This window comes from Pipra filicauda, unplaced genomic scaffold (assembly GCF_003945595.2).
Source record: "Pipra filicauda isolate LSUMZ 115617 unplaced genomic scaffold, ASM394559v2 scaffold177_size2800117_pilon, whole genome shotgun sequence".
Taxonomy (NCBI): domain Eukaryota; kingdom Metazoa; phylum Chordata; class Aves; order Passeriformes; family Pipridae; genus Pipra; species Pipra filicauda.
The window spans coordinates 1,953,641-1,978,114 of NW_024104284.1; the positions used below are offsets into that span (position 1 = coordinate 1,953,641).

General features: G+C 37.7%; 1 protein-coding gene across 2 annotated transcripts in view; it reads left to right on the plus strand.

Moving 5' to 3' along the window:
- The window catches only part of KCNB2 (potassium voltage-gated channel subfamily B member 2), a 197,141-nt gene extending 173,378 nt beyond the window's left edge, over positions 1 to 23,763 (plus strand). For both annotated transcript variants that reach the window (XM_039379842.1, XM_027744626.2), the window contains exon 3: positions 13,284 to 23,763. In XM_039379842.1, coding sequence (XP_039235776.1) covers positions 13,284 to 15,446 — 2,163 coding nt within the window. In that variant the 3' untranslated portion in view covers positions 15,447 to 23,763. The remainder of the gene's footprint in view (positions 1 to 13,283) is intronic.
- Positions 23,764 to 24,474: the final 711 nt, after the last annotated feature.

A 24,474-nucleotide genomic window follows, 5' to 3' on the forward strand; every position in this document is an offset into this window, starting at 1 on the left:
TAAGTTGGCATTTTTACACTCACATATATTCATTTCATGGGAAACAAATGGGTTTTTTACTAAATATGTGTTGTGACACTAATAGTGTGTCCTTCCCAACAACTGCATGATAAAACAGAGACATCTACTGGTTAAAATACAAAACAGGAAAAATATCAAAACTTTTGTGGAACTCTAGACTAATGCTTGTCAGACTGTCTTCCTTTGCTCCCCAATAGAGCTTACCAAATACTAAATCCACTTGTGCAGTCTGAAAAGGCAACAGCAAACTTCCCTTTGGTTTCTTGAGAACTAAACCAGGGCCTGTCATGCAGATAGACCATAAGTGTTTGAAGCCTAATAGATGTTTATTTGTGATTGGACAAAACCAGTCTTTTCCGTAGAGCAGAGAATATTCAGCTCTTCTTCTGTCCAACCCACAGTTTATGATAAAACAGACATTCCTTGAACACCCTGTTCAGCGCCTGCCCTAGTTATTTGTGCTAAAAGCAGAGTCTGAATTACAGCCCTAAACTGGAAGGTTCGCGTAACTTACAGGCATTTTCTCATCTAATATTGTGTTAGTCTGAACTCACAGCAGCATGAGCAGTACCTTTTAATAGTATTTTAATAACATATAATATATTTTGTGCATCGGATCTTTACTCAGTTACAATTTGGCATTCATAAATACGATGTGAGGATATTTATGTATTTGTTTGAAGAGCATTGATACTCTGTGGATATGTTACAGCGTACATCACACCTTAATAAGGGCTTGAAACTGGAGTACTACAGATGAAGTTTCAAAAGTAATTCTGGAGTGGCATCTAACATAAGGAAAATTTTCTAACACAAATTCTGGACCTGGACTCTGTTGCTCAGGATCTAACCTGGCCAAAGAACTGTTGTCAATCTAATGCTTACCTTTGTGAATTTTGGCTGTGTAGCCATAGCAGGAGGTAAAACTCCTAGCAGCACAGCTTTAAAAGTCACTGAAGAAAACATTCTTACCACATGAAAGACAAACTTGAAGAGGAGGGTAAAGAAGTCTACTTGAAAGCTGTAGCTTTGTTCCCAGATCTATCTTGTAAGTCTTACCATAGTAGCTCTACTAGCAGTGTGTTCGTGTGGGTTAAAAAAAATCCAGAATAGGAGCACTCCAGTAAAATGCAAGATGAATATTTATTGCACCTTCAAAGGCTGTCCAAATCTGTGTCTGGTTTGGACCTTTCTTAAAGTGTTTCCCACCAAGCTCTCTAACACACTGAGTGCCATTTTAGCTGTCAGCGTCAAAAAACATTCTTCCTCCACAACATCCTTTCTAACAGAAACAAGGTTAAGGCAGAAATGTTAAAAAAGATCCATCACTCAAATGATTTTTGTTTGGCTAACTCTCACCCAACTACTTTAATCAGTTCTGCAGCTGCTTTTGGATCATAGTAGGGGAAATCAGAGGTTGAGTTCCATGCAGACTGCTTTCTGCTTTAGAATTATTCATTTGAGTTCTCCATCTGATTTCTGATGATGTTCATACTTAAGCTGCTTAAATATTTTATGGAAGATTCACAATCCCTGTGCTGCAACAACTACATTGGCTTTGCTGTCCCTGATGGTTTATTTCAAAGCACTCTAAATCGGGCTCCACTCCACCTCAGTCTACAGTGTAGACATAGCCTATGAACCCTACCTTTTACTTTACATTTACGAAATGCTTTGGCTTTACTAACTATTTAGTTTCCCTTCCTCTGGTTTCTCAAGTTATCAGCTTTTCTTCTTCATAACACATCTTCATGCTACTGAAACTGGTGGGAAATTTTTATAACACATCTACATGTAACCAAATCAGTTTTCTTTCTTCATTGATTGAGTTATGGTGAATGAAATTGCTGCAGATTTTCTTTTATCCTCTAGAATTAACCTTCTCTATCATTGTATTTAACTTTTAGGGTTTTATTTAAGAAAACAGTTTCTAAAATTTAGAAGTTAATCAAGAGTGATATGCAATGAACCATGGATAGAAAAAAATACTTTAAAAAAGCAGTAAGAGATTGAACAATTCAGGTCCTTCTGTCATAAGGAAACTATGAATGGATTATTAAGGGGTCATCATACTATCTCATGACTGGGCTCTCAGTAAGTTTTGGTAGGATTGCTGTGTAGTTAGAATAATGAAACACACTGCAAAATACATAAAGCATATTAAATATTGTCCTCAAAAACATAATGAAAAGATAAAGTATGAATTATGGGGAATATAAAATTGTTTAATGATTTATAACAAGACAAGCATAAAATAAAAATATATATCAGCACTTGACTCTAAAGTCAATGTTTGATTTTAGATATATTTATAATAAATTTGCATTAATTCAAGGACTTGAAAGCCTCCATGAGGAACAGTGCTTTACTTTGTGAAAGGAAGGCGCATAGATGGCAATTTGTCCCAATGGGGTAAGAATAAGACCCTCCAGGAAGTGGAAAGGAAAAAAAAAAAAAAGAAAAAAGTAACACCAAAACACACACACATACAAAAAACCCCCTAAAGGCTGATAAACAGCTCTATCTATTTTCTTCAGTTTGATCTCTTCTTTTATTTTTTCTCTCTGTTTATCATGGTTATGGAAACAGTCTTGGAAGAATGCAATGAGTGTACTTATTAAATCTGATAGAATTTTATAGCATCCTGAAATATGTGATATGATATGAAAGTTTCGTCTATTTCTCTTGGAGCTATAGTTAATATTTTTAGTGTTATAAATGCAAGTCTATGTAGCAATGAGAAAAACTATCAAATTACATGTACTTCCAGTGGAAGTCTAAATTAGCTATGAGGTAAAAGGGAGAAAGAAAGGAAAGTCACCTTACATTTAGTAAAAAAAAGAAGACAGTTAAGATATGCAGACCTTTAACTATACCCTACTGTATTGCAAAAGAGGCACAACAGACTGGGCTCATTTTCTTAACAATTTCTCTGACTCTACAAGTGTGGGAAATACTGGCATAACCTTTATATAAAACTTTAGATTGATGTAGATGTTTTATATAGTACTGTAGCTCTGAAATTTATATAGAAATTGAAATGAAGCCAAGATAGAAAAACTATTTTAAAAGTATGACTAAAGATTGTCTGAATTTTGTGCCTGTCTTAATTTCAAATAAGTCTGAGTAGCAAATCTCTGATAGATAACAACTGCCTTCAGGTGGGAGGCCATCCTTACTCACTGTATGATATGACTAAAAAACAGTCTTAGTGAATGGTAAAAAAAGATGATGGAATGAGAATAGGTTTTTTAAAAAAAATTAATATAGTTGTCAGCAAATTAGACTCGAGTGTACAGTCCTGGTTAATAACCTGCGGTCTCAGCCATAAGCGAATACCATTAAAACTAAATGGCGAATACAAACAGTGAGAACCAATACATTTAATTTCCAGTTTCTCCTTTTTGACATTAGTTACATCCAGCTTTCTGCTTTAATTTGAATTTTAATATCAAAATTAGTAGTGTCAAAATAAATCTGTATGTCAGGTGTGTTGATTTCCCCCATTATATCCAGTCAACAGCCTATACTAAAATTTCTCAGAGCTAAACAATTGGGGTTTGATTTTTCATTACTCCTGCTTGTTTAGCTCCACCGTGTTTTGCTGAGTGTTTGTACTTACTAAGTGGCAAGCAGTAAAAAGAAATATCTCACCTCTGGTGAGATACCAACCTCTTCCAGTGGTATTTTTTCTGAGAAGCGAATATTATGCCAGATCTATCTTTATTTTTCCAGAGTTATCTTTACAGATTGTATACTTTCCATGCTTTCATGTATTTAAGGTGACAGAATAAAAGGCGTTTCCAGTGAATGTCGATAGCGCTCTGCCGCATCCGCTTTGCCTTGGGCCCGCGTTCAGCACCGCGCCGGCGGACAGCTCCCATCGCCCCGCTCCCATCGCCCCGCTCCCAGCCCCGCTCCCTCGGCGTCCGGCCGTCAGACGAGTTACTGCTGGAGACGACCTCCCCGTTTTGGCTTAGGGACTGGGCTGTTTCGTTGTGGGAGGGGTTTTTTGAAAATGGAATTCCTGTAACGAAGCCAATGTTTTTGTGCTTGCAAGTGGCGCAGAACAGATCTTGCGTACGGTCTGCTATGCAAAGGAAACTGTAAGCTCCTTGTCATGACTTCAGTGTAAATTTTGAAGATTCTAGTACATTCATCTGAGTAATAATACACAGCTTTTACTGCCCCCAAAATTATACAGCTAGTACAAAACACAACCTAAATGTAAGAAAACTCTTTAGAAGTTTTCTTACCAAAAAGATGTCTCCACTGATGCTGAATTGAATACGTATGCCTCTTCCCAAACTATGAAGACTGTCTTCATCTGTGACTACTTAAGGTCTCCCATCTTCACCAATCTAATAGATGCCCCCAGTATTTTCCTCAACATTTGCCCATAATTACAGCAGGTTTCTTCGGGGCTATGCTAAAAATCAAGCTAATAGTCACACTTGCAATCCATTGCCTATTACTTGTTCATAGCGCAACTTCTCTGGTCTCCAAGACCACTTTTTGGTCACAGTATTTATTAAATACATCCTGCAAATTTTTGCAGTGTTGTACTTAGTTTTCTGCTATGTAGCTAATGTGCCACTAGTGTTCTGAGAGACTTTAATGGTTCCTGTGTTCAGATTCACAGACTCAGTCCATTCCCAGAGTTCTCATTTTCCATATTACCCACTAAGGACTGCCTTATACCAAACCACCTCCATATTCAGCTATAATCCAATTCTCAAACCCACATTTTATTAAATTCTTATGCTGAAATTCTAGGTGGTACAAACCCCAAGGTTATCCTTCCCTAAAGCAATAATCAAGTCATTAAGTAAATGCAGTTGGCCTGCCACAAAATGCAGGAGGGATTTTATTCCATTACTGTTATCCTAATAGCATAAATACAAAACCCAGTAATTTACCTGTAACAGAATGCAGGAGAGATGCATTTTATTACTGTTAATTTAAACCAGAAGTATACTTGCTGATCTCAAAGAACAACGGATCTTTTCCTAGGCAGATCTGTCCCCTCTGAGATTCTAGGTCTTTTAAGGCAAATATTAGTCTATGGAATGGGAAGGTCAGCACAAAGTGGAAGATAGGAGTGTTTATGGAGCTAGTCATGAAATCTTCAATAAAAACCTCCTAAATGAGCTTCTAAACTAAGCTTTTAAAGTGACAGTCATGATAATGCAAAGAGACAAAAAGACTGTATTGTTTAGGTGCCAGATAAATACAACACTAAGAGCTTAACCTTCATATATGGAGGTTAATGTCAGGTTTAATGAATACCCCTGAAAGAACAATGAAGAACATTCAAATTGAGTCCTTAAAGATATTAATAATAATGATCTAGGAAAAAGTGGAAAACAAAAGGTCAGAATTCTAAATAACGTCATCAAGGAGGGAAATCAAGAGTAGCAGAGAGAAGCTGTTCAGTGATTAGACATGCTGTCAGAGCCATTATCAGATATGTTCCTGAAAGGGCAACTATGATAGAGCTGTAAGATGAAATAAATTTATGTTATTCTGTTATTCCCCTCTCTTATTTTTCAAAAATTAAACAGTCTATTATATATGGAGCTATTAGACCTGTGCCAGCAGTCTGCAATTAAAGGTTATTCTAAGAGAGGTAAGAAGAGATGAAAGTTGCACTCTGAAAGGGCAGATGTGCACAGGCAGTGGGAGTTTTCCACTTATAATGAGTATTTGCAGGCTCTGTAAGATAACTACACAGGATGTCTGTTTTGAAACTTTGTGACAGAATGGTATAAACTTCATTCTTACTGTATCATGAAATTCTGTCTTCACTCTTGCAAGTACTGACTCAGCTCTAATAATGACGAAGTGGAGGCAGAAGTCAGAGTATCTGATTCAGCTGGAGACCAGTGTCTTATTTATTTCCAAGTAACAGCTTCAGGATAATTTTAAATTGTTACCTAGGTCTAATTTTAGTAACTGGAAATGAACTTTTCCATGGTTTAAGACAAGGAGCATTTGCAAACACATACATCTGTTCTTAGATAATTTTTGGTGTTGCAGGACTATTAAGATTTGCTAGAATTGTTATGCTTAAGGCTTGCCATAACTCCACTGTGTTCCAGTTTGGAGCAAATCCAAGTAGCGTTTGTCCCTGTTTGTCTTCTTTTTCATGTTTTCTGGCCAAGTACCTTATGTTAAAAAATAATATGAGCCAGCAAGGGCAATACTCTGTTATCAGTAGCAAAACGTCTTTTTGTTGAATTTTTTCAATGTGATCCGTTGAAACCTTAGATTCAAAGTAAGATTTCTAAATCTGTCAGGCTGTTCATGATGTGATCTGTGACACATCAGCAGATGTTTTGAGTGCAGAAGTGCAGGTGTGAGCTGAGTACAGTCCTCTCTGCAAAGCTCTGTAGAATTGTGGGTCAGAAGCAAGGGGTGATGCTTGTAACTGGGAAGTCCCAGGGACAGAATGATGGGAGACCATGAAGAGACAAGGGACAGAGATGCTGTGTCCTGACCTTGTTCTGTAGTGTCTAGTAAGGAACAGCAGTGTCAGCTGCTGAAGGCAGAGCCATGGTACTGTACTGATGAGTGCTATTATTAGTTGGTAAAATATCTTTGCACTTATGCAGTTTATACAAATGTAAAAATGTGCCTCTCCTTTGCATCACTGAAGGAAATTAAAATGGCCCCTTCTCCTAAATATCTACAGACTGATATCCTGACTAATCTTGAAATGCCTCATTTGATAATACTTATAGTTGGAAGGCAGCTCAATTTGTAGTGTTGTCTTTCCTGCTCCAATGAGCATCTCATTTGATTAGTCCCAGATGTCAAGAACAGAACGCACACAAATGTAGGCAGATGTACAAGACAGAGCTCCTACTGAGCAAAACTTTCTGTTCCATTCAGTTGCAAACTCAATATCACAAGCTGAAGGCACCTGACAGGAAAGGATGCTGCTGATGTAAACTGTTTTCTGTGAACTTCTCATCAAGCCTACCAATATGTCTTCCACTTTCATGGGCTTACTCTCTCAGAAAAATGAAAACCTCCATGATCTGACCCTCTGCTCTCGCCAGTGTGAGTCAGCGGATTGTCTAGGTGATGCTGGGAGCTCTGTGCTACAAGCTAAGAACACTTTCATGCAAGGTACAGCACAGCCTTCAGGCTACAGCACTTGGTAGCTCTCGGGTTGATCTGAAGAACCTAGACCAGCTCCAGCTGTCTATCTACCCAAATCTAGATCAAGACAGCTCTTTCCCTAGAGCAGATGCTTCTGAAAATATATAGCTAATTGCCCAAGAAAGCTGATAGAGTGCTCCAGAAATCTTTAAAAAGCTGAACAATTACAGGTTTTTTCTGAGATTTTATAAAGGGAGAGCTAAAGATACTGCCAGAGCACTTTATTTGAAGGCAATATCATACATTTAAATGCAGAAAGATAAGAATATGTAGCAGCCTGATGAATTTCAGTGCCTATGGAAGCTAAAATGGGACTATACTGCTGTCTGTTATTTAAGTGGTCTAGATCCTACGCTAGATCTGACCCTGGAACAAAAAAACTAAAGAAACACCATTGCTAATACAATCTTACCTGATTCCAGATTGAAACCTATATTAATCAATTTTACTGTACTGGCTCTTAGGTAGGGCTCAACTAGACTTCCTCTGAGCAGCTATATTTCAGTGTGAACCTAATACATACTTTTTCTCTGCTGTATATAACAAAAACTGTCATATCAATTATGTCAGAAGCTTTTTCATATATCAATTGTTGCAGAACAGCAAGGAGCAATTTGAAGGCTGTTCCATTACACCTTTGTTTTCTGCCTCAGTTGTATGCCCATTTTATGCGGAATTCCTCACACTGCTGGCAGTAATGAGCAGTGAAATGGGTACACAGGAAAACAGCCACTTTTTAGTGGCAATTTAATACTGAGAAACCACTACATTTTTGGGAGATTGATACCAGTCCTTGCCCCCTAGAAATCAGAAACAACAGCATCTGGAGGACCCTGTTAAGACTGCATCATTAATTTAAGGAATATTTTACTATTCACTGCATCAGCAGCAGGTTCAAATGCCTCATATCCAGCCCATAAGAAAGGAATTTAAATCTTAAGTATTATTCCATGTTTTTAGAAACATTTTGCCATTTATAAGGAAATATTTTTGAAGTTTAATAAGAGCTGGATTTTTATGTGCTTTTGTAGTACCATAGCTAAATAACATAAGCTGCCAAAATCTGTCATTTAACAGAGTATTGTTTATATTCTGAAATGCAGGTTAAAAATACTATGTCAAGAACTGGTCATAGTTTAATTACCTGGAGGACACAAATTTTCCAGTTATTTCAGTCTAGAATACAGTTCCAGAAATATGCCTAGAAAACAGTAAATTTTCCTGGGAAAGATTCAGTCAGCAGTGGTTTTTTACTCTTCAGCGTAGCCAGCCATGCAGATTGCTACAGGTCTTTCTTATAAACTCTGTGCTTCTGTTAATGTAAGATACATCTGTTCTATGATAATTTACCAGCATAGTACTATCTGCAAAGTCTTCTTTGTAGATAGTAGACTCAGAATAGGGAGTTCCTTTTTTAATTCTTTTTCTCATAGTTTTTCTTGCTCTTCCTGATATTCCCTTGGCATTTTTATGCTTAATGTGTTGTGAAATCTAATCAATTGCAATAATTAAAACATAGTCTATGTGGAATGATGCATAACTTTAATTACATAACAGTGTCTCAGACAAACAAAAGTTTTAGATTCTTACATTAGAAGAAACCAAACTACTGTACTTTGCTGTAATTTTTTTTCACCAAGAACAGACTCATGCTTATAGATGAAACAGATAAAACACTAAAAATTCCAGGCTTGATAGACTGGAATATACTGCTATTTTTTTACTAAAATAACTGGCAGACTTCAGGCTTGTGTGTTATGAGCATGTGAATGAATGGCTGGAACAAACATATAGATGGTTGTTTTCAATAAAACACCCTGGGTGGCAACTCTGAACAGGACAGTTTTGTGTTCAAGACCTATAAAATGCATGTAGTTTTAGCGATGTCACGTTCACTGACTCACCTCTTTTCTAGGATCTTTTGTGTGCTGGTGGATGTTTAGGCATAAAGTAAATTCCTCATGACAGAGTGAAATGCCAGTGTTTCCTAATTAAAATCAGTTTGATGACAATTGGGCAGATAAGTTCTTACAGTTTTCTTTTTTTAATGAACAATGCATGTCAAGTAATTGGGTCCTGGTATTATACAGCTTTTTCCAATGCTGTTATTTACATTCTGATGCCAGCCCCAATGGGGCTCCATCAGCTTGACAGAAACTGCAAGCTCAACAATTCAGACCTCTGTCTTGTTCATTTGTTCTTTGAATTCTGAAAATATAATTACGCTATTGAGTACTTTAGAGAATTCAAGCCTGCATTAGCTATTTCACAGTGATTTCAGTGACATGGATAACCTAGTATACCTGATTTCAGCTTGTAGTTTTATTCCAGTGAAATCTGATACAGGCACCTTTCACAGTTTGAAAGGCAATTATTGCTCTCTTATAGTGTTGCCCTTTGTCTGTTTCTGTCCTAGCTACAAGACATCACAAATTTCGTTAATTAGCCCTGCCCAGGTATGCAGTGTTATTGCCCTCATTCTTTACTAAGATTGTCTTCTTTTGCTGATATGGGTAGCAGAAATTTTAAAGGGATGTATAGCCGTCCTAAATAGGATAGATTAACCTAAGGATGTTTCTTGAATGGGCTATATGAAGAATGAAGACAGGTGGTCCACCAACTCACTTGGCAGGAGAAATTAACAGATCTTATTTCTCCAGTAAATATGGTTAAAAAAAAAAAAAGAGAGAGAGAGAGAGAGAATCAGCACTGGTAGGGAGAAATACAAATAAATATGTTTGGAATAATTCGGAATATTAAAGGTGATACCTGTTCTGTACAATTAGTAGCTGAAAAAGGCCAAAGATAGCATATAAGTACAAGATGATGCCAAATACAGACCATCACACCATGACCAATTTCAGTTTGTACTTAAAGAGCTGAATTTTTGATTAGTAACCCATAGATAAAACAAGTTTACTGATATTTTTCTCAAAGCTACAGTGGGGTGGCCTTTCCATCTCTGTAGCCATTATCACCACTGTGACCAATTTCTCTGCATACAACCTTCATACTTGCTTTCTGCTTAACTGCATTTCAGTCTTCTTCAGTGTTCCAGCAATTTTGTCAGACTTAGTGTGTTCTTGGAACATCACCAAGTGGATTTAACAGTACCATTTCTGAGAAATGAGAGTAAATGTTTTTATGAATGAGCTTCAACTGAGCTTTAAAGTAAGGAAAGAGGTCAACAAAACCTCTGCCTTGGACTTCCAGAGGGCAGACTTTGGCCTGTTCAGAACACTGGTTCAGAGAGTTCAGAAACATTCTTAATAACAATGGGGTCCAGGAAGGCTGGACATACTTTTAGAAGGAAATCTTAAAGGCATAGGGACAAGCCCTCCCTATGTGTCAAAAGACAAGCTGGCAGGGAAGAAGATCACCCTGGCTGAACAGGGAGTTTTCATAGGAACTCAGGAAAAAAAGAGAGTATAACACCTTTGGAAGAAGAAGCAGGCAAGTCAGAAAGATTACAAGGATGTCATTAGGCCATGTAGAGATAAAATTAGAAAGGAGAAGGCTCAGCTAGAACTCAATCTGGCCATTGCTGTGAAAGATAATGAAAAGTGTTTTTATAAATACATCAACAACAGAAAGACGGATATGGAAAATCTCCATCCTTTATTGGATGCCGGAGGGAACATTGTCACCAAGGATGAGGAAAAGGCTGATGAACTTAATGTCTTCTTTGCCTCAGTCTTCAACAGAAAGACCGTTTATCCTCAGGGCAACTGGCCCCCTGAGCTGGTAGACAGGGACAGGGAAAAGAATAAACCCTCTGCAATCCAGGAGGAATCAGTGACCTGCTGAGTCATTCACAAGTCTATAGGGCCAGATGGAATGCACCTGAGGATGCTGAAAGAACTGGCAGAAGAACTTGTCAAGCCACTCTCCATCATTTATCATCAGTCCTGGTTAACTGGGGAGGTCACAGATGGCTGGAGGTTGTCCAGTGTGACACCCATTTACAAGAAGGGTCAGAAGGATGATCCAGGGAACTACGGGCCTGTGAGCCTGACCTCAGTGCCAGGAAGGTTATGGAACAGATCATCCTGAGTGTGATCACATGGCATGTACAGGACAACCAGGGGATCAGGCCCAGCCAGTAGAGGTTTAGGGAAGGCAAGTCGTGTTTGACCAACCTGATCTCCTTTTATGACCAGATGACCTGGTTCGTGGGTGAGGGAAAAGCTGTGGATGTTGTCTACCTGGATTTCAATAAAACCTTTGATACTGTCTCCCACAGCATTCTCCTGGAGAAAGTGGCAGCCCATGGCTTGGACAGGTGTACTCTTTGCTGAGTTAAGAACTAGTTTGATGTCCAGGCCTGGGTAGTGGTAGTGAAGGATACTACATCCAGCTGGCATCCTGTCACTAGTGGGATTTCCCAAGGCTCAGTATTGAGGCCAATCCTGTTTAATATCTTCAACAATGATCTGGATGTAGGGATCGAGTGCTCCCTGAGTAAGTTTGCAGTCAGCACTATGTTGGATGGGAGTGTTGATCTGCTGGAGGGTAGAAAGGCTCTACAGAGGGATCTGGACAGGCTGGATTGATGGGCTGAAGCCAACTGTATGAGGTTCAACAAGGCCAAGTGCCAGGTCCTGCACTTTGGCCAGAATCCCATATAGTGCTACAGGCTTGGGGAACAGTGGCTGGAAAGTGGTCAAGTGGAAAAGGACGTGGGAGTGCTGCTTAGCCGCCATTTGAGCACAAGCCAGTAGTGTGTCCAGGTCGTCAAAAGGCCAGTGGTATCATGACTTGGATCAGAAATAGTGTGGCCAGAAGGACGAGGGCAGTGATCGTCCCCCTGTACTCGGTGAGTACTGGTGAGGCCACACCTCAAGTGCTGTGTCCTATTCTGGGCCCCTCACTACGAAAGATGTTGAGGTGCTGGAGTGTGTCCAGAGAAGGTCAACAGAGCTGGTGATGGAACTGGAGCACAAGTCCTATGAGGAGTGGCTGAGGGAGCTGGAGTTTTTCAACCTGGAGTAAAGGGGACTCAGGGGAGACCTCATCACTCTCTACAGCTACCTGAAAGGAGTTGGCAGCAAGGTGAGGGTTGGCCTCTTTTCCCAGGCAACTAGTGACAGGACAAGAGGAAATGGCCTCAAGCTGTGCCAGGGGAGGTTCAGCTTGGACATCAGGAAGAATTCCTTCACTGAAAGGGTTGTCAGGCATTGGAACAGGCTGCCTAGGGAATCACCATCCCTTGGTGTGTTCAAGAAATGACTAGCATGGCACTTAGTGGCATGGTGGCATTTGGTCAAAGGTTGGACTTGATGATCTTGGGGATATTTTCTGACCTTAATGTTTCTAAGATTCTATGATTCTATGAAAATAAGTAACAAAATTTATCAGAAAACCTATATCCTTAGGCAAATCAAAACTTCATTTCTAGGAAGCAATTTTGTACTTATGCATTTTAATAATGATAAGAAAAACTGAGTTCTCCTTCATACTACTTTCTTTTTAACATCTTGTTCTCAACCTAATTCAGGGCCAATGTCTTCAATTCTTGTAGCATCTGAAATTTTTTTAGATATGACAATTAGGCAGGACTAGTCTCCTGAACATTGATTCTTGTTTATTCTTCTTAACTTTGACTTTCAGCTCGTAAATTTATGCTTGTCTAGAAAGGTGTGCACTATGTAGTACTAAATTAACAGCTTAAACACAGTCATTCCCAATCAATTCTCTGCACTGTGTAAAGTTTTACATAATTACAATTAATGCAGAAAATTAAAAATGTTCATCACATTAGCAGGAACTATATATTCACTTGGTAACATGCAATAATAAATATCACCTCCTACTGTAATTTTGAAATGGTAAGACCAGTCATGGCTTGCTTTCTGAAATGAATTGGTTTACTGCAGGCAGTAAAGCAATCAGGTTTTGACCATGTTTAAGATGATTCTAATGTTTTCTCTCTGTGCAAAATTCAAAAAAATAAAAAAAATAATAAATGTAGCAGCCAAAGCAGCTTCCACCATTCTGTGTTTATTTGACACATGCACATTTGAAAGGATTTAAGCAAGCCCTGACAAGTACATTTCTATCAGTCTAACCAAAATATTGTTTATTTTGTTTTACAGATTTTGGCCATTGTATCCATTCTGTTCATCGTACTGTCCACTATTGCTTTGTCTCTTAACACATTGCCAGAGCTGCAAGAAATAGATGAATTTGGGCAGCCAAATGACAACCCTCAGCTAGCGCACGTTGAAGCTGTGTGTATTGCTTGGTTTACCATGGAGTACCTTTTGCGTTTTCTGTCCTCACCAAATAAGTGGAAGTTCTTCAAAGGCCCATTAAATGTCATTGACTTACTGGCTATCTTGCCATACTATGTCACCATTTTCCTCACGGAGTCCAATAAAAGTGTCCTGCAGTTCCAAAACGTCAGACGTGTGGTTCAGATATTTCGTATTATGAGGATCCTAAGGATTCTTAAGCTTGCCAGACATTCAACAGGCCTTCAGTCTTTAGGTTTTACACTCAGGCGGAGTTACAATGAATTAGGCTTGTTGATATTATTTTTAGCCATGGGAATAATGATATTTTCGAGTCTTGTATTCTTCGCTGAAAAGGATGAGGATGCTACAAAATTTACAAGTATCCCTGCATCATTCTGGTGGGCAACAATCACTATGACTACTGTAGGATATGGTGACATTTATCCTAAGACCTTATTAGGTAAAATAGTTGGAGGACTTTGCTGTATCGCTGGAGTGCTGGTCATAGCCCTGCCCATACCAATTATTGTGAACAATTTCTCAGAGTTTTATAAGGAGCAGAAAAGACAGGAGAAGGCAATTAAGAGGAGAGAAGCACTTGAGCGAGCTAAAAGAAATGGCAGTATTGTCTCCATGAATCTTAAAGATGCCTTTGCTCGCAGCATGGAAATGATAGATGTAGCAGTAGATTCAGGTAAGCTTGGAGAAGCAGTCAGTCCAAAGGAGACATCTGATGACAACCACCTCTCCCCAAGCCGGTGGAAATGGGCCAGAAGGACAATGTCTGAAACAAGCTCAAACAAGTCTTATGAGAACAAGTACCAAGAAGTTAGTCAACAAGACTCCCATGAGCAATTAAACAATGCTGCAGCATCCTCCAGCCCTCAGCACCTCAGTGCCCAAAAACTGGAGATGTTGTATAATGAAATTACTAAAACTCAGTCTCAGCCTAACCTTAATGCTGGTTACCAAGACCAGTCTGCAAAGCCACCCATGTATGAAGAAGAAATAGAAATGGAAGAAGTTTCAGGTCAGAGAGATCCGTTACCAACTGGACCTGCGGACATCATAACGGACATGAGAAGCACATCCAGTATCGACAGTTTTGCCAGTTGTGCAACTGACTTCACAGAAACAGAGAGGTCTCCCCTCTCTCTGTTTCCTGGCTCTCACTTGCAAATGAGATTTCCAACTGATACTGTTAACCTGGAAGAAAACCAAAGAGCGAGAAGTTCTCAGTTTATACCATTTGCAAAAGACAGAGGATTTTCTCCAACTGACATCACCTTTGACTATAATCCAATCAACAGAGCTGTTATCAGTGATGGCAGTGGGTCCCAAACTGTTTTACATGGTCATTTGCATTTTGACACTTCCATGGAAAGCCCCAAAAGTTCCCTGAAAGGTAGCAACCCATTAAAATCTAGATCCCTTAAAGTTAATTTTAAAGACAATAGAGGTGGTGCTCCACAAACTCCACCAAGCACGGCAAGGCCACTGCCAGTGATAGCAGGAGCAGACTTCACACAGGCCACCCCCCAGCACATCAGCACCATTCTCCTAGAAGAAAATTCCCCACAGGGTGAACGACCTGTACTTGGTGCTGATGCGTCTGCACTTTGTCAGGGACCTGTTAAAAGATCATCCCCTCTCTTTCCCAAGCAAAAGATTTTCACTTTCCCTTCAAAAGAGAGAAGGAGCTTCACTGAAATAGACACTGGAGAAGAAGAAGAGTTTATGGAGTTACATGGTATGAAACATGAAAAACAACAGGATATCAAGACAAATTGCTGTGGGGATAAACACAGTGACAGCAACAATTTAACAGAGGAGCCACAGGTCAGCTCTTCACCCAAAAGCTTGAGCCACAACTGTACTCAAGACATTTACCATGCTGTGGGTGAGGTAAAGCCAGACAGTAACCAAGAAGGTCACAAAATGGAAAACCATTTGTTTGCCCCAGAAATTCATTCAAGTCCAGGAGAAACTGGTTATTGTCCCACACGTGAAACTAGCATGTGACTAGTTACAGAAGCAATAAAAATACCTTTTCATAAAACACTGTTAGTAATGCCTATGAACTAAAACATGGAAAGCCTCAACAAAAGTGCATAAAATGTTATTTTTGCATGGCATGAAGAGTTGTTTAGTTTAAATACTGTTTAATTTAAAAAAAAAAAAGACTGCTTTTTGTAACAAACTGAAAAAAAACGGAAAAAATTACTCAAGAATGGTGAATAAAATAAAGAGAGCTCTGTTAGGAGCCAGTGTTCTGCAACATCTGACATTTTTGATCCTTTCACTTACGATTGTAGACAGGTTTTGAACTCTTTTAACTTTTTTTTTCTTGGTTACAATGAATTTTAGAATTTGCACATGAAAGGATGAAATGTCAATGCATGCATTCATAAAGATGTGAAACAAGGTGCTTTGAGCTTGCAAAATGCATATATTTGTAAATAGTTGGGGGTTGGGGGTACAGCTACTGTTAAAAAGGATTTATGGAAAAAGCATTTCCTGGGACACAGGTACTTCCTTCACAGCGTGCTGCCTGGAGGTTTTGTACAGACTTATGTTGCAAAATTGCAACTTCTACTTAAAGCATCTCACGTATTTTGCTTTCTGTTAAAAAGCTCATGAGTATATCTGTTAATTAATGACTACAGTATTTTAGTTTATCTGTGCTGTAAATCATGATAGTTTTTTTATTTGCATAACTTCAGTTATTGCATTTGTCAGTTTAATTAATGGTCCTGAGGAAAAGCAAAGATTTAATGACCAGAACTTGAAGCATTGGATATTTTTATAGAAAACTGCCAACATTTCATAACTGAAGAAAAAGTTCCATTTTAAAATTTACACACCATAGTTATTTCTGTGGCAATAAATAGTGCCAAATGGCTATACAGATATATACAAAAGTTTTCAATCTCTTGGAATATAATTTGGTATTAAAAAATATTTTCCACGTTCACTTTTTTTCCTTTGATTTAACACTTTTTGCTTCTACGTGGTTTTTGAGCTCTTTCCTTTTGTTTTACGTGCATTGCTCATACTTCAGTAATGGCAATGTTGTTGAAGCCACTGTGGTGTGAGGACGTAAGAGACAAGTTTTGTAGGGGGAAGTGGTACCTTTTGTTGTTATGAATCATATAGCTGAAGAAAAACAGGCTTCAAGTATATGTGATTTGCCCCAGGTCTTCCACACCCCAAAGCTTGTCTGTGGTTTTGAGTTCAGTGATTTGAACTGACAGAAGATATCACTTGACTCACCAACTTTGCCTCAACCCATCCTTCCATTGTTGTTCCAAATTGGAGTATAGGCTTTCTGCTATACTTAAATAAAGGAAAATGTCAATCATTCCACTGACAACTACCAAAGCATCTTTGGTTTCTCTGACTTCTCCAGCTTTGTAAAAGAAAGATGCTGAACCAAAGCCTTCATTACAAAGTACCCCTCAAACTGCTGTCTGAAAAAAAGCTATTTTTTATTTTATCCAGCATCCTTAGCTTCCTATGCTATAATATAAAAAAAACTTACAGATTGCTTTAATTCCCAAAATAATAAAAAACTTATTCAATTCATGAATTCTAATCGTAAGCAAACGTATGCAGTTACACAGGCCCATCCTGCAAAATATTCCCCTTTTTTTTTCTTAGGAAGCCTTAAAAGCACTTTAGACCAACCAATGCATGGTTTGGAACATCAGGCTTCTACTTACCATAGTGGATCTAGGTTAATTTTTACTCATCTGTCATTTTCTGTCACTTAAATAAGTAGCAACCAGGCACCTAATGCATTTAATGTAAAGGAGCAATCATTTTTCTTGCAACATTGCCCTTTGATTGAAATGGCTGGACTGATGTCACAGACCTCACTCAAGCCAGCCCCATGGAAAAGAGGCAAGTTTGAAGAGCCCCAAAATAAGGATCCTGGTGACTGGGCCTAACAATGAGCACAGCACTATCATTTGGTTAAAAAAACCCGTTTTCTATATTTCCATAAGTTTTCTAATGTCTGTAACAAGGTAATATTGAACTGTCTCTTCAGTCATTTGAATATCTGGGAATATAATGAGGTTTTTTCAACAATATCTGGTCATTAATTCTCAAAATAATTTTTTTCTTTAGTTGCAGTTCATTGCAACTTGTTGCTGCATTCAGTTTTGTGTATTTATATGGCATTCTGCGTAACATTTTTCAATCATGTTGTCTCACTGTCCCAAAATTTAGCTCTTGATATTTTATAGTCATTAATCTTCTATATTTATTTTTTAGTTCCTGGATATTTTCGGTGACTGAAACCAAATGCCAGTCAATTTTTATATGCCTGAAGTGTTGGTTTGTATTTTCTATGTGCAGTTTTATGAAACCACATGGGCCTGTTCAACTGCCTTTACATCCTAGTGAACTATTGAAGTCCAAATTAAGACCAAATGGGACCTGGTTCCGTACTCTGGATCCACAGAAAATTCTCTTTCAAGACAATGATGGTGTTCTGGCAAGATTGAGGTTTGTGTCCTTCTTCTCCCAGGTGACCCTTACACTTTGGAAAAGCCCCCCTCGGACCTGTGCCACTTGATGGAAAGGGAGGAGTCCAGCCATAGGGATCACATTGCAGGAACAGATTTGATTCCTTAAGCTCTTCTGAGCTAAACTTTATGCAAAGTTTATTCTGCCCTATTAAAATCACTAAAAATTCAAAAGTGGTAAAATTAAGGCCTCAATTCTTGTGCAGATGAATTTCCCCTCAAACCAATGGGAGTCAGTGGAAAAAGAGACTGACTGAAATATAAATGAGGATGGCAAAACTCTCTCCCTCTTGATGAAAATCAACAGGAGCTTTAACTATATAAATCAGATGAAAGACCAGGCCCTTATTGGCCACTGTATTTTAAATGTTTTCAGAGAAGCACATTTATTTTGAAGCAAAAGAAATATAATTCACTTCATTAACAGATGATTTTTATTTTTTTTTTTTAAAATCTTGGAAGCAAAGTGATTGAGCTTTGGAAGTACTTTTGGTATAATTTCATTAAATACTTTTGACTATGCTGAATACTATTTCCAGAAGCACAGTTTTAGACATATAGTTTTTCCAGTCTTGACTGCATGTACAGGATCCCATTTCTGGATACCTAGCTCGTGCATAATTCCTGATTAAAACATCTACTTGAGCAGTTGCAGGACTGGACTTAGATTTCAATCCAGTACAGCAGGTGTAAGAAGTGCAATCCAGGAACATTTCATTCATCATGAATTGATATGCAGCAAATTATGCAAAATTACACAAGTATATTTTTCTGGTTTTCTAAAACTTTGAAGACATTTCAGACATATTACCCATTCACCACAGTAAGGGGAGAATGTGTTTGAGTTCTGGAGTCAGTCTCCAATTTCAGCTTTGTGATTTCAAAACAACTTAAGGAGTCTTAGGAAGAAGTGACTCCCCTGTGCACCTGAAAGGGGTCTGATTCCTCATATCACTGGAAAATAAAGAATGTTCAGGGAGATAGTTTTGCAATTAATCTATTTTTATATTTTTTATGAAAATCAGAATCCTGAATCAAAGTTTTAATTCCTTTTCAATGATGAAACCAAATGCACATATTTAAAAAATGTTCACAGAGTAATTAGAACAGTTTTTGAGTAATAGTCACATTAATTCAAATCTGGGTGGGATGGGGGCAATAATATATCGCACAAACTGCAAAGGAAGTTCCTACAGGAAAGCTGTTTACAGGGGAAGCATACAGTGTAATGTAAAGAATGTAACATGGTGTAGGAAGTTTTTGCACTACAGAATTTATATGAAATACACTTTTTTAAATGAAAACACAAAAGGCCTTTTAATGCTACATTGTATAGAACATAGGAGCCTCTGTGCTAACGCAGCAATCTGATGCACTGTGTCCTCACTTCACAATTGGTCTCAAAATTCAAACATTATTCATTTTAGAGAGGTGATATCTGATCTAATACTAGAGCAACTGACTTGAAGAGCTTTTTAGCACACTATTACATAACCCAAACTCTGTATAGACAGTTGTATTTTCACCTGTAACATTCATAAATCAAATTGACAGTTGGATTCTGGAGTCATTTCCTAACAGGTAACACCTGGCAACATATTTGTATTCCTTGGAAAACAAGTTCTTTTAAAAGCAGACCTCTTCCCCTACATTTTGACTGAGCTTCTGTTTCCTTCAAGGTTTACCTTCAAATTATTTAATTAACTCCTTCAACCTCTAAACCACAGTCCAGTACAAAACCAGTTGTTTTTTTTGAAGCCCTATTGCAAATATATTCAGACTAGTAAAAATATCCAGGGCTTACCTAACTGGCTTTTTCATTCAAATAGCTTTTGAATCACTTGGATAGAAAATAAATCTTAATATTTTGATCATGCAAAAAATATTTTAAAAGCAAAAAAATGCAATATGCCTTTTTCTTTCAAAGTAGCCAGCACAGATTGACCAAGAAATGCAAACACAGCAAAGGGGCAAGAAGGGCTGGAAACTGTAAGTAAACAAGACATATTTTAGTAAACTATGTAAAAAAAGAGATATAATAAATCATATATACAATACTTCTTGTTCACACTTAATGAGGAAGAATGTCAGTAGCAAAAGATTTAATTCCAGTCCAACTCCATCTTAATTTTTATCCTGGAACCAACAGGTCTCTACTGAGGTTTTCAGTGATGCTATTACCCACTCGCCTGCCACATGAACATCCGATGTGTAATCATTTTTCAGACTTTCCTGAAAAAGAAGTTACTATGTATTGCTATCTTTGTTGATCTTTGGATCTCTTCCCATTGCCATCCAAATACCAATCTTCTCTTCTTCTTGGGAGCAGTCAGAAGGCAACGCACCCAAGAAGATGATAAGTGTGTCTTGTCAGGAAAGTGTTTTGGTAGTCTGGTGCAAATAGCCAGATGAACTCTGTTGCATTTGAACCAAGGAACAAGAACTGATTGTCACTTCTTCCTGTTATTGTTCTAGCCATACCAGTCCTCCAGTGTCCCCCACAGTGTCCCCATGCTCCATGCAAGATGTTTCAGTGTTCTTGCAAGAACTTTTGTAAAAGCACTTGACTGGTAAGTGCTATTAAGAAAGCCATTCGTCTAAGTGTGAACATTTGTCTCTTGTCCAATCTGTTTTTACTACTTAGCGGTGCTCAGTTTAAACTCCAGCTGAAATGCTTTCTAGAACAGATCAGGTGTTCTGGGAACCAAATCCTTTGCAGGTCCTCTATCAGTTTCCTTACCAAAGAAGGGTTAGGTGACTGACAGGCAAAAATGAGAGACATGTTTTCATCATGTGATGTTTTCTTGTTCAGTGGTCATACGCCACAGGACAGCTGCAGGTGAGGTAATGTACTTGTCTTTGTATTTATTTTGTGGCAGGTTTAAGCACTATTTTTTGAAAATGTTGTGTTATGATATTTAGGAAGTATTACCCTTTAGTACAATGGAGATTTCTTCCAAAACAGCAGTGATACCTTATAGTCCTACATTATTATTGATTACTATTGAATTTTCTTTTATGACACCTAACACAGATCCAGATGAATGCCATTGTGGAACAAGGAAGTAGCAGACAAATATTAGTGCTCTTTTTACTTAAAAGTAGCTAAAGAACATGGTATTAGCTAACATTTAATCCAAAAGAAGATAAGATTATCCTAATTAAACCTATCAACAGAATGGGGACCTGTCATTACCTTAGACATTGACTGTAGTCCTGTGATTAATGTAAACCCTGAATCTAAGAGCAGTCTCTGTAATTAATTTCATTAGGGTAATTTTTTAACTCAAATAACTATTTAAATACATATTCAGCATCAGCAGGAGTGATGTACACTTCTAAACCTGGAATTCTATGGCTATGTTTACACTGGCATCTTAGTGGAAATCAAGAGAGCTCTCCTGACATGAATCTCTCAGCTATCCCTGCTTTTCATGCTTTGGTTCACATCACAGAGCAATCCTGGACCGTGCAAACTGAATTACTTTTAGATGAAGCTGAACCAGAAAACTTCTTCCATGAGGGCATCTGCTGTGCTGCAGCCAGGATGAAGCATTCAGGCCCTGGCACCAGATGAGAGCTAGTCCAAAACTGTACCCTAGAACATGTAGTATAGATTGTCAGCACAAACTCTTTTCCTCAACAAATCTGCTTGTATTGTACTACTTGCTAATGTAGACATAGACTATTTCACCCATGGTTACTATCTCCAGTCCATGTAGTCTTGACTAAATCCCTTATTCAAGCAGATTTTGTTATTGTCGTCAGTAGTATTGCATAAAAAGAGCAATATATAGCCAAAGTTGAAATTGTCGCCGGTGTGTTCTCCAGCTTAGGGTAGGTGAAATCATTCAAACAATACATTCTTGATAACCTTTGGATAGTTGAGGTTTGTAGTTTGGACCAAACTCGTACGTACTGCATAGTTCTACAGTCACTTTAGTGTAAAGTTGGTGTTATATTTGATGAAGACAGTACAGACAACACTAGACTGACTTACTCCAGAATCAGTGGAATGATTAAACTGACTGCAAGTAGCCCTATTTCACTTAACAGTAACTCTTACTTTATATGGTATGAATAAAAGCAAGCGGCCACACAGTGATGGAGGATCAGAAGCCCAACTTGAGTATTTTGTGCCTATCTACTATGTCTAGATATCTTTCCATTTGGATCACAGTTTAAATTTATTTAAATTGAGGAACTAGTAGGGTTTTGATTGTGTGCTGAGTTGCTCTGATGTCTAGGACATACCTCGTAAAAAGTAATGCAAGAAACAAATAGCCTATTCCTTTTCTTACCTTTTTTAATGATTTCAAGGTGAAGGACATAAGCTTTAGTGATATTTTTGCTCTAAGTTTTGCTCAGATAGCATCTCTCAGTGGAGGTTCAGAATACAAAACACTTATGCCTGTTCTTGAAGTCCTTAAGCAGAATGCCAGTGGGAATTCTGCCTGTATAAAACTGAAGGATGGAGCAATATATTATAGCATTAGGTAAAAGGAACAGTTTGTAACATGTTATAAAGTGGGGGGGAGAAAAAACAAACCACTTTTGGGGACAATCATGGGTACTTCTGCTAGGATGCAGAGTTCTGGATTTATACCTCTAAATTTTTAGAGTTCTGAAGAGTTTTACCTATATAACTCTTTCAAAAGTCAAAGAAGCCATGCTGATAAGATGAAACATGGAGGGATTAGTGTACAAAGAAGCTGAGCATTGAATACATAGCCTATTGCTTTAAGATCACTGTAAATATCAACTAAAAATGTGTACTAATTCATGTTTATACATTATTACTGTGTTAGTTTCATAGATACGGTAGCATGACTATTATTAGTTTTATTGAATTTAATGAACTTTACTTTGTATTCCTCTGTGAATGCTCTGAATGCTGCAAACAAAAAAAGCACAACAGTATTTTTTCAAGTTCTCTTGGGGCGTAGTAGTGTCTTCACTATTGTTCAGTTTTACAGATTTAGCAACATTTCATCATAAATTGCTATGTTATTAACATGTCTTTCTTTAAAAGTACTGTCACTAGGAGATAAAAGCATATGTGATAAGTCTTGTCTAATCTCATTCATCTGCCTTTACAAAATGCCCCAGACATTTTGTGGGAGAATATGCTGCTTTTGCTTCATGCGTTGTTTGTATTTGGGGGTGGGGCAGGGGAATAATAGGGCATTTTGCAATGGTAATTGCATCAAACATGCTTTTTTCATTATTATTGTATTTGTTAGAAACATTTTGATTTAGTTTCTTTCTGTAGATAAGACTTTGGCAATAGCTTTATTTTTTCAACTAACCATTTGATTTCACTAGACTAATAACTTCTCACATTTAGTGATATTCGTATCAATGTCTCCATATCAGCTGCATTTTAACTTCATAAGAAAGGAAATGTGATTATTATTTTTGTCATAATAGATTTTGCTGATCAACTAAATATTTCTGCACCAATCTACATATTAATATGCATGTTGTAGTCTGTACAATTGTTCAACATCAAAATATCTGTTTAATTTATGTCAATTGTCTGTAAAATAAATGCATTGTTCTCCATTTCAGTCTGATAGAACAAGCAGGATAGTAAATAAATGTGTAAATGAATCATCTGTGTCTCATTTCAGTTCTCGTCATGAAACCACTTTACATTGAACATTGCATATATACCAAAATAATAACCCATAGTGTCTTCAGATTTCATTACTTAACATTATGAAAGGATCTCTGGCAGATAATATGTACAGAATTAAATCACTTGGCTATGCAAATAAAGTCAGAATCCATTTTTTTTAATTAAATGCAATGCTTCTAAGCCTTCTTTTCCTCTCTGTTCGGAATCACTGCTAATTATTACTTGCTCTGTCATAGATACAAAACCTCAAGTGACTTTACAAGGGTGACTAAACAGGATGGAAAGCAGAAGCATGGAAATATTTAGTAGTGTTTTTTTGGCCAGTCAAACCTAGGTACCTCAGCCTAACATTCAGACATAGTGGATAAACAAATAAGGAACAACCTAGCTTAGACCCCATCACCTTCTTGCCTAAAGTGGACCAATTTTGAAATAGGCCAAAATCTGTAAGAGAAAATTTAAGTTGTAGTGGTGGTTATTTTACTCATTTGAATCGGGGAAATAACTGTTTTGGGGGTTTTTTTACAGGCTAAGTTTTACATCAAATCCACTTATAATAGAGCCACTCTACTATTCAGAAAATAAGGAATATGATTTTCTCACCTTCAAATTAGAAAGCTATTTTTTAAGTTTCTACATCTGAAGAGTATTACAGTGAAATAAAAATGGAAGTCCAAACTCATCCCTTTGGTGACCATGCTGATAATAGTTTCTGTGTGAGAGCACTGAGACACACTTTAGTTTCACAACCTCACTGTGCTACACATCTCTTAATACACTATTCATTGCGCGGCAGAACTTCTCCCATTTCAGCTTTTAATCTAAGGTTTCCCTCTATGAATGTGCAGCACTGAACATAAATCTAAATTTGTTCCAT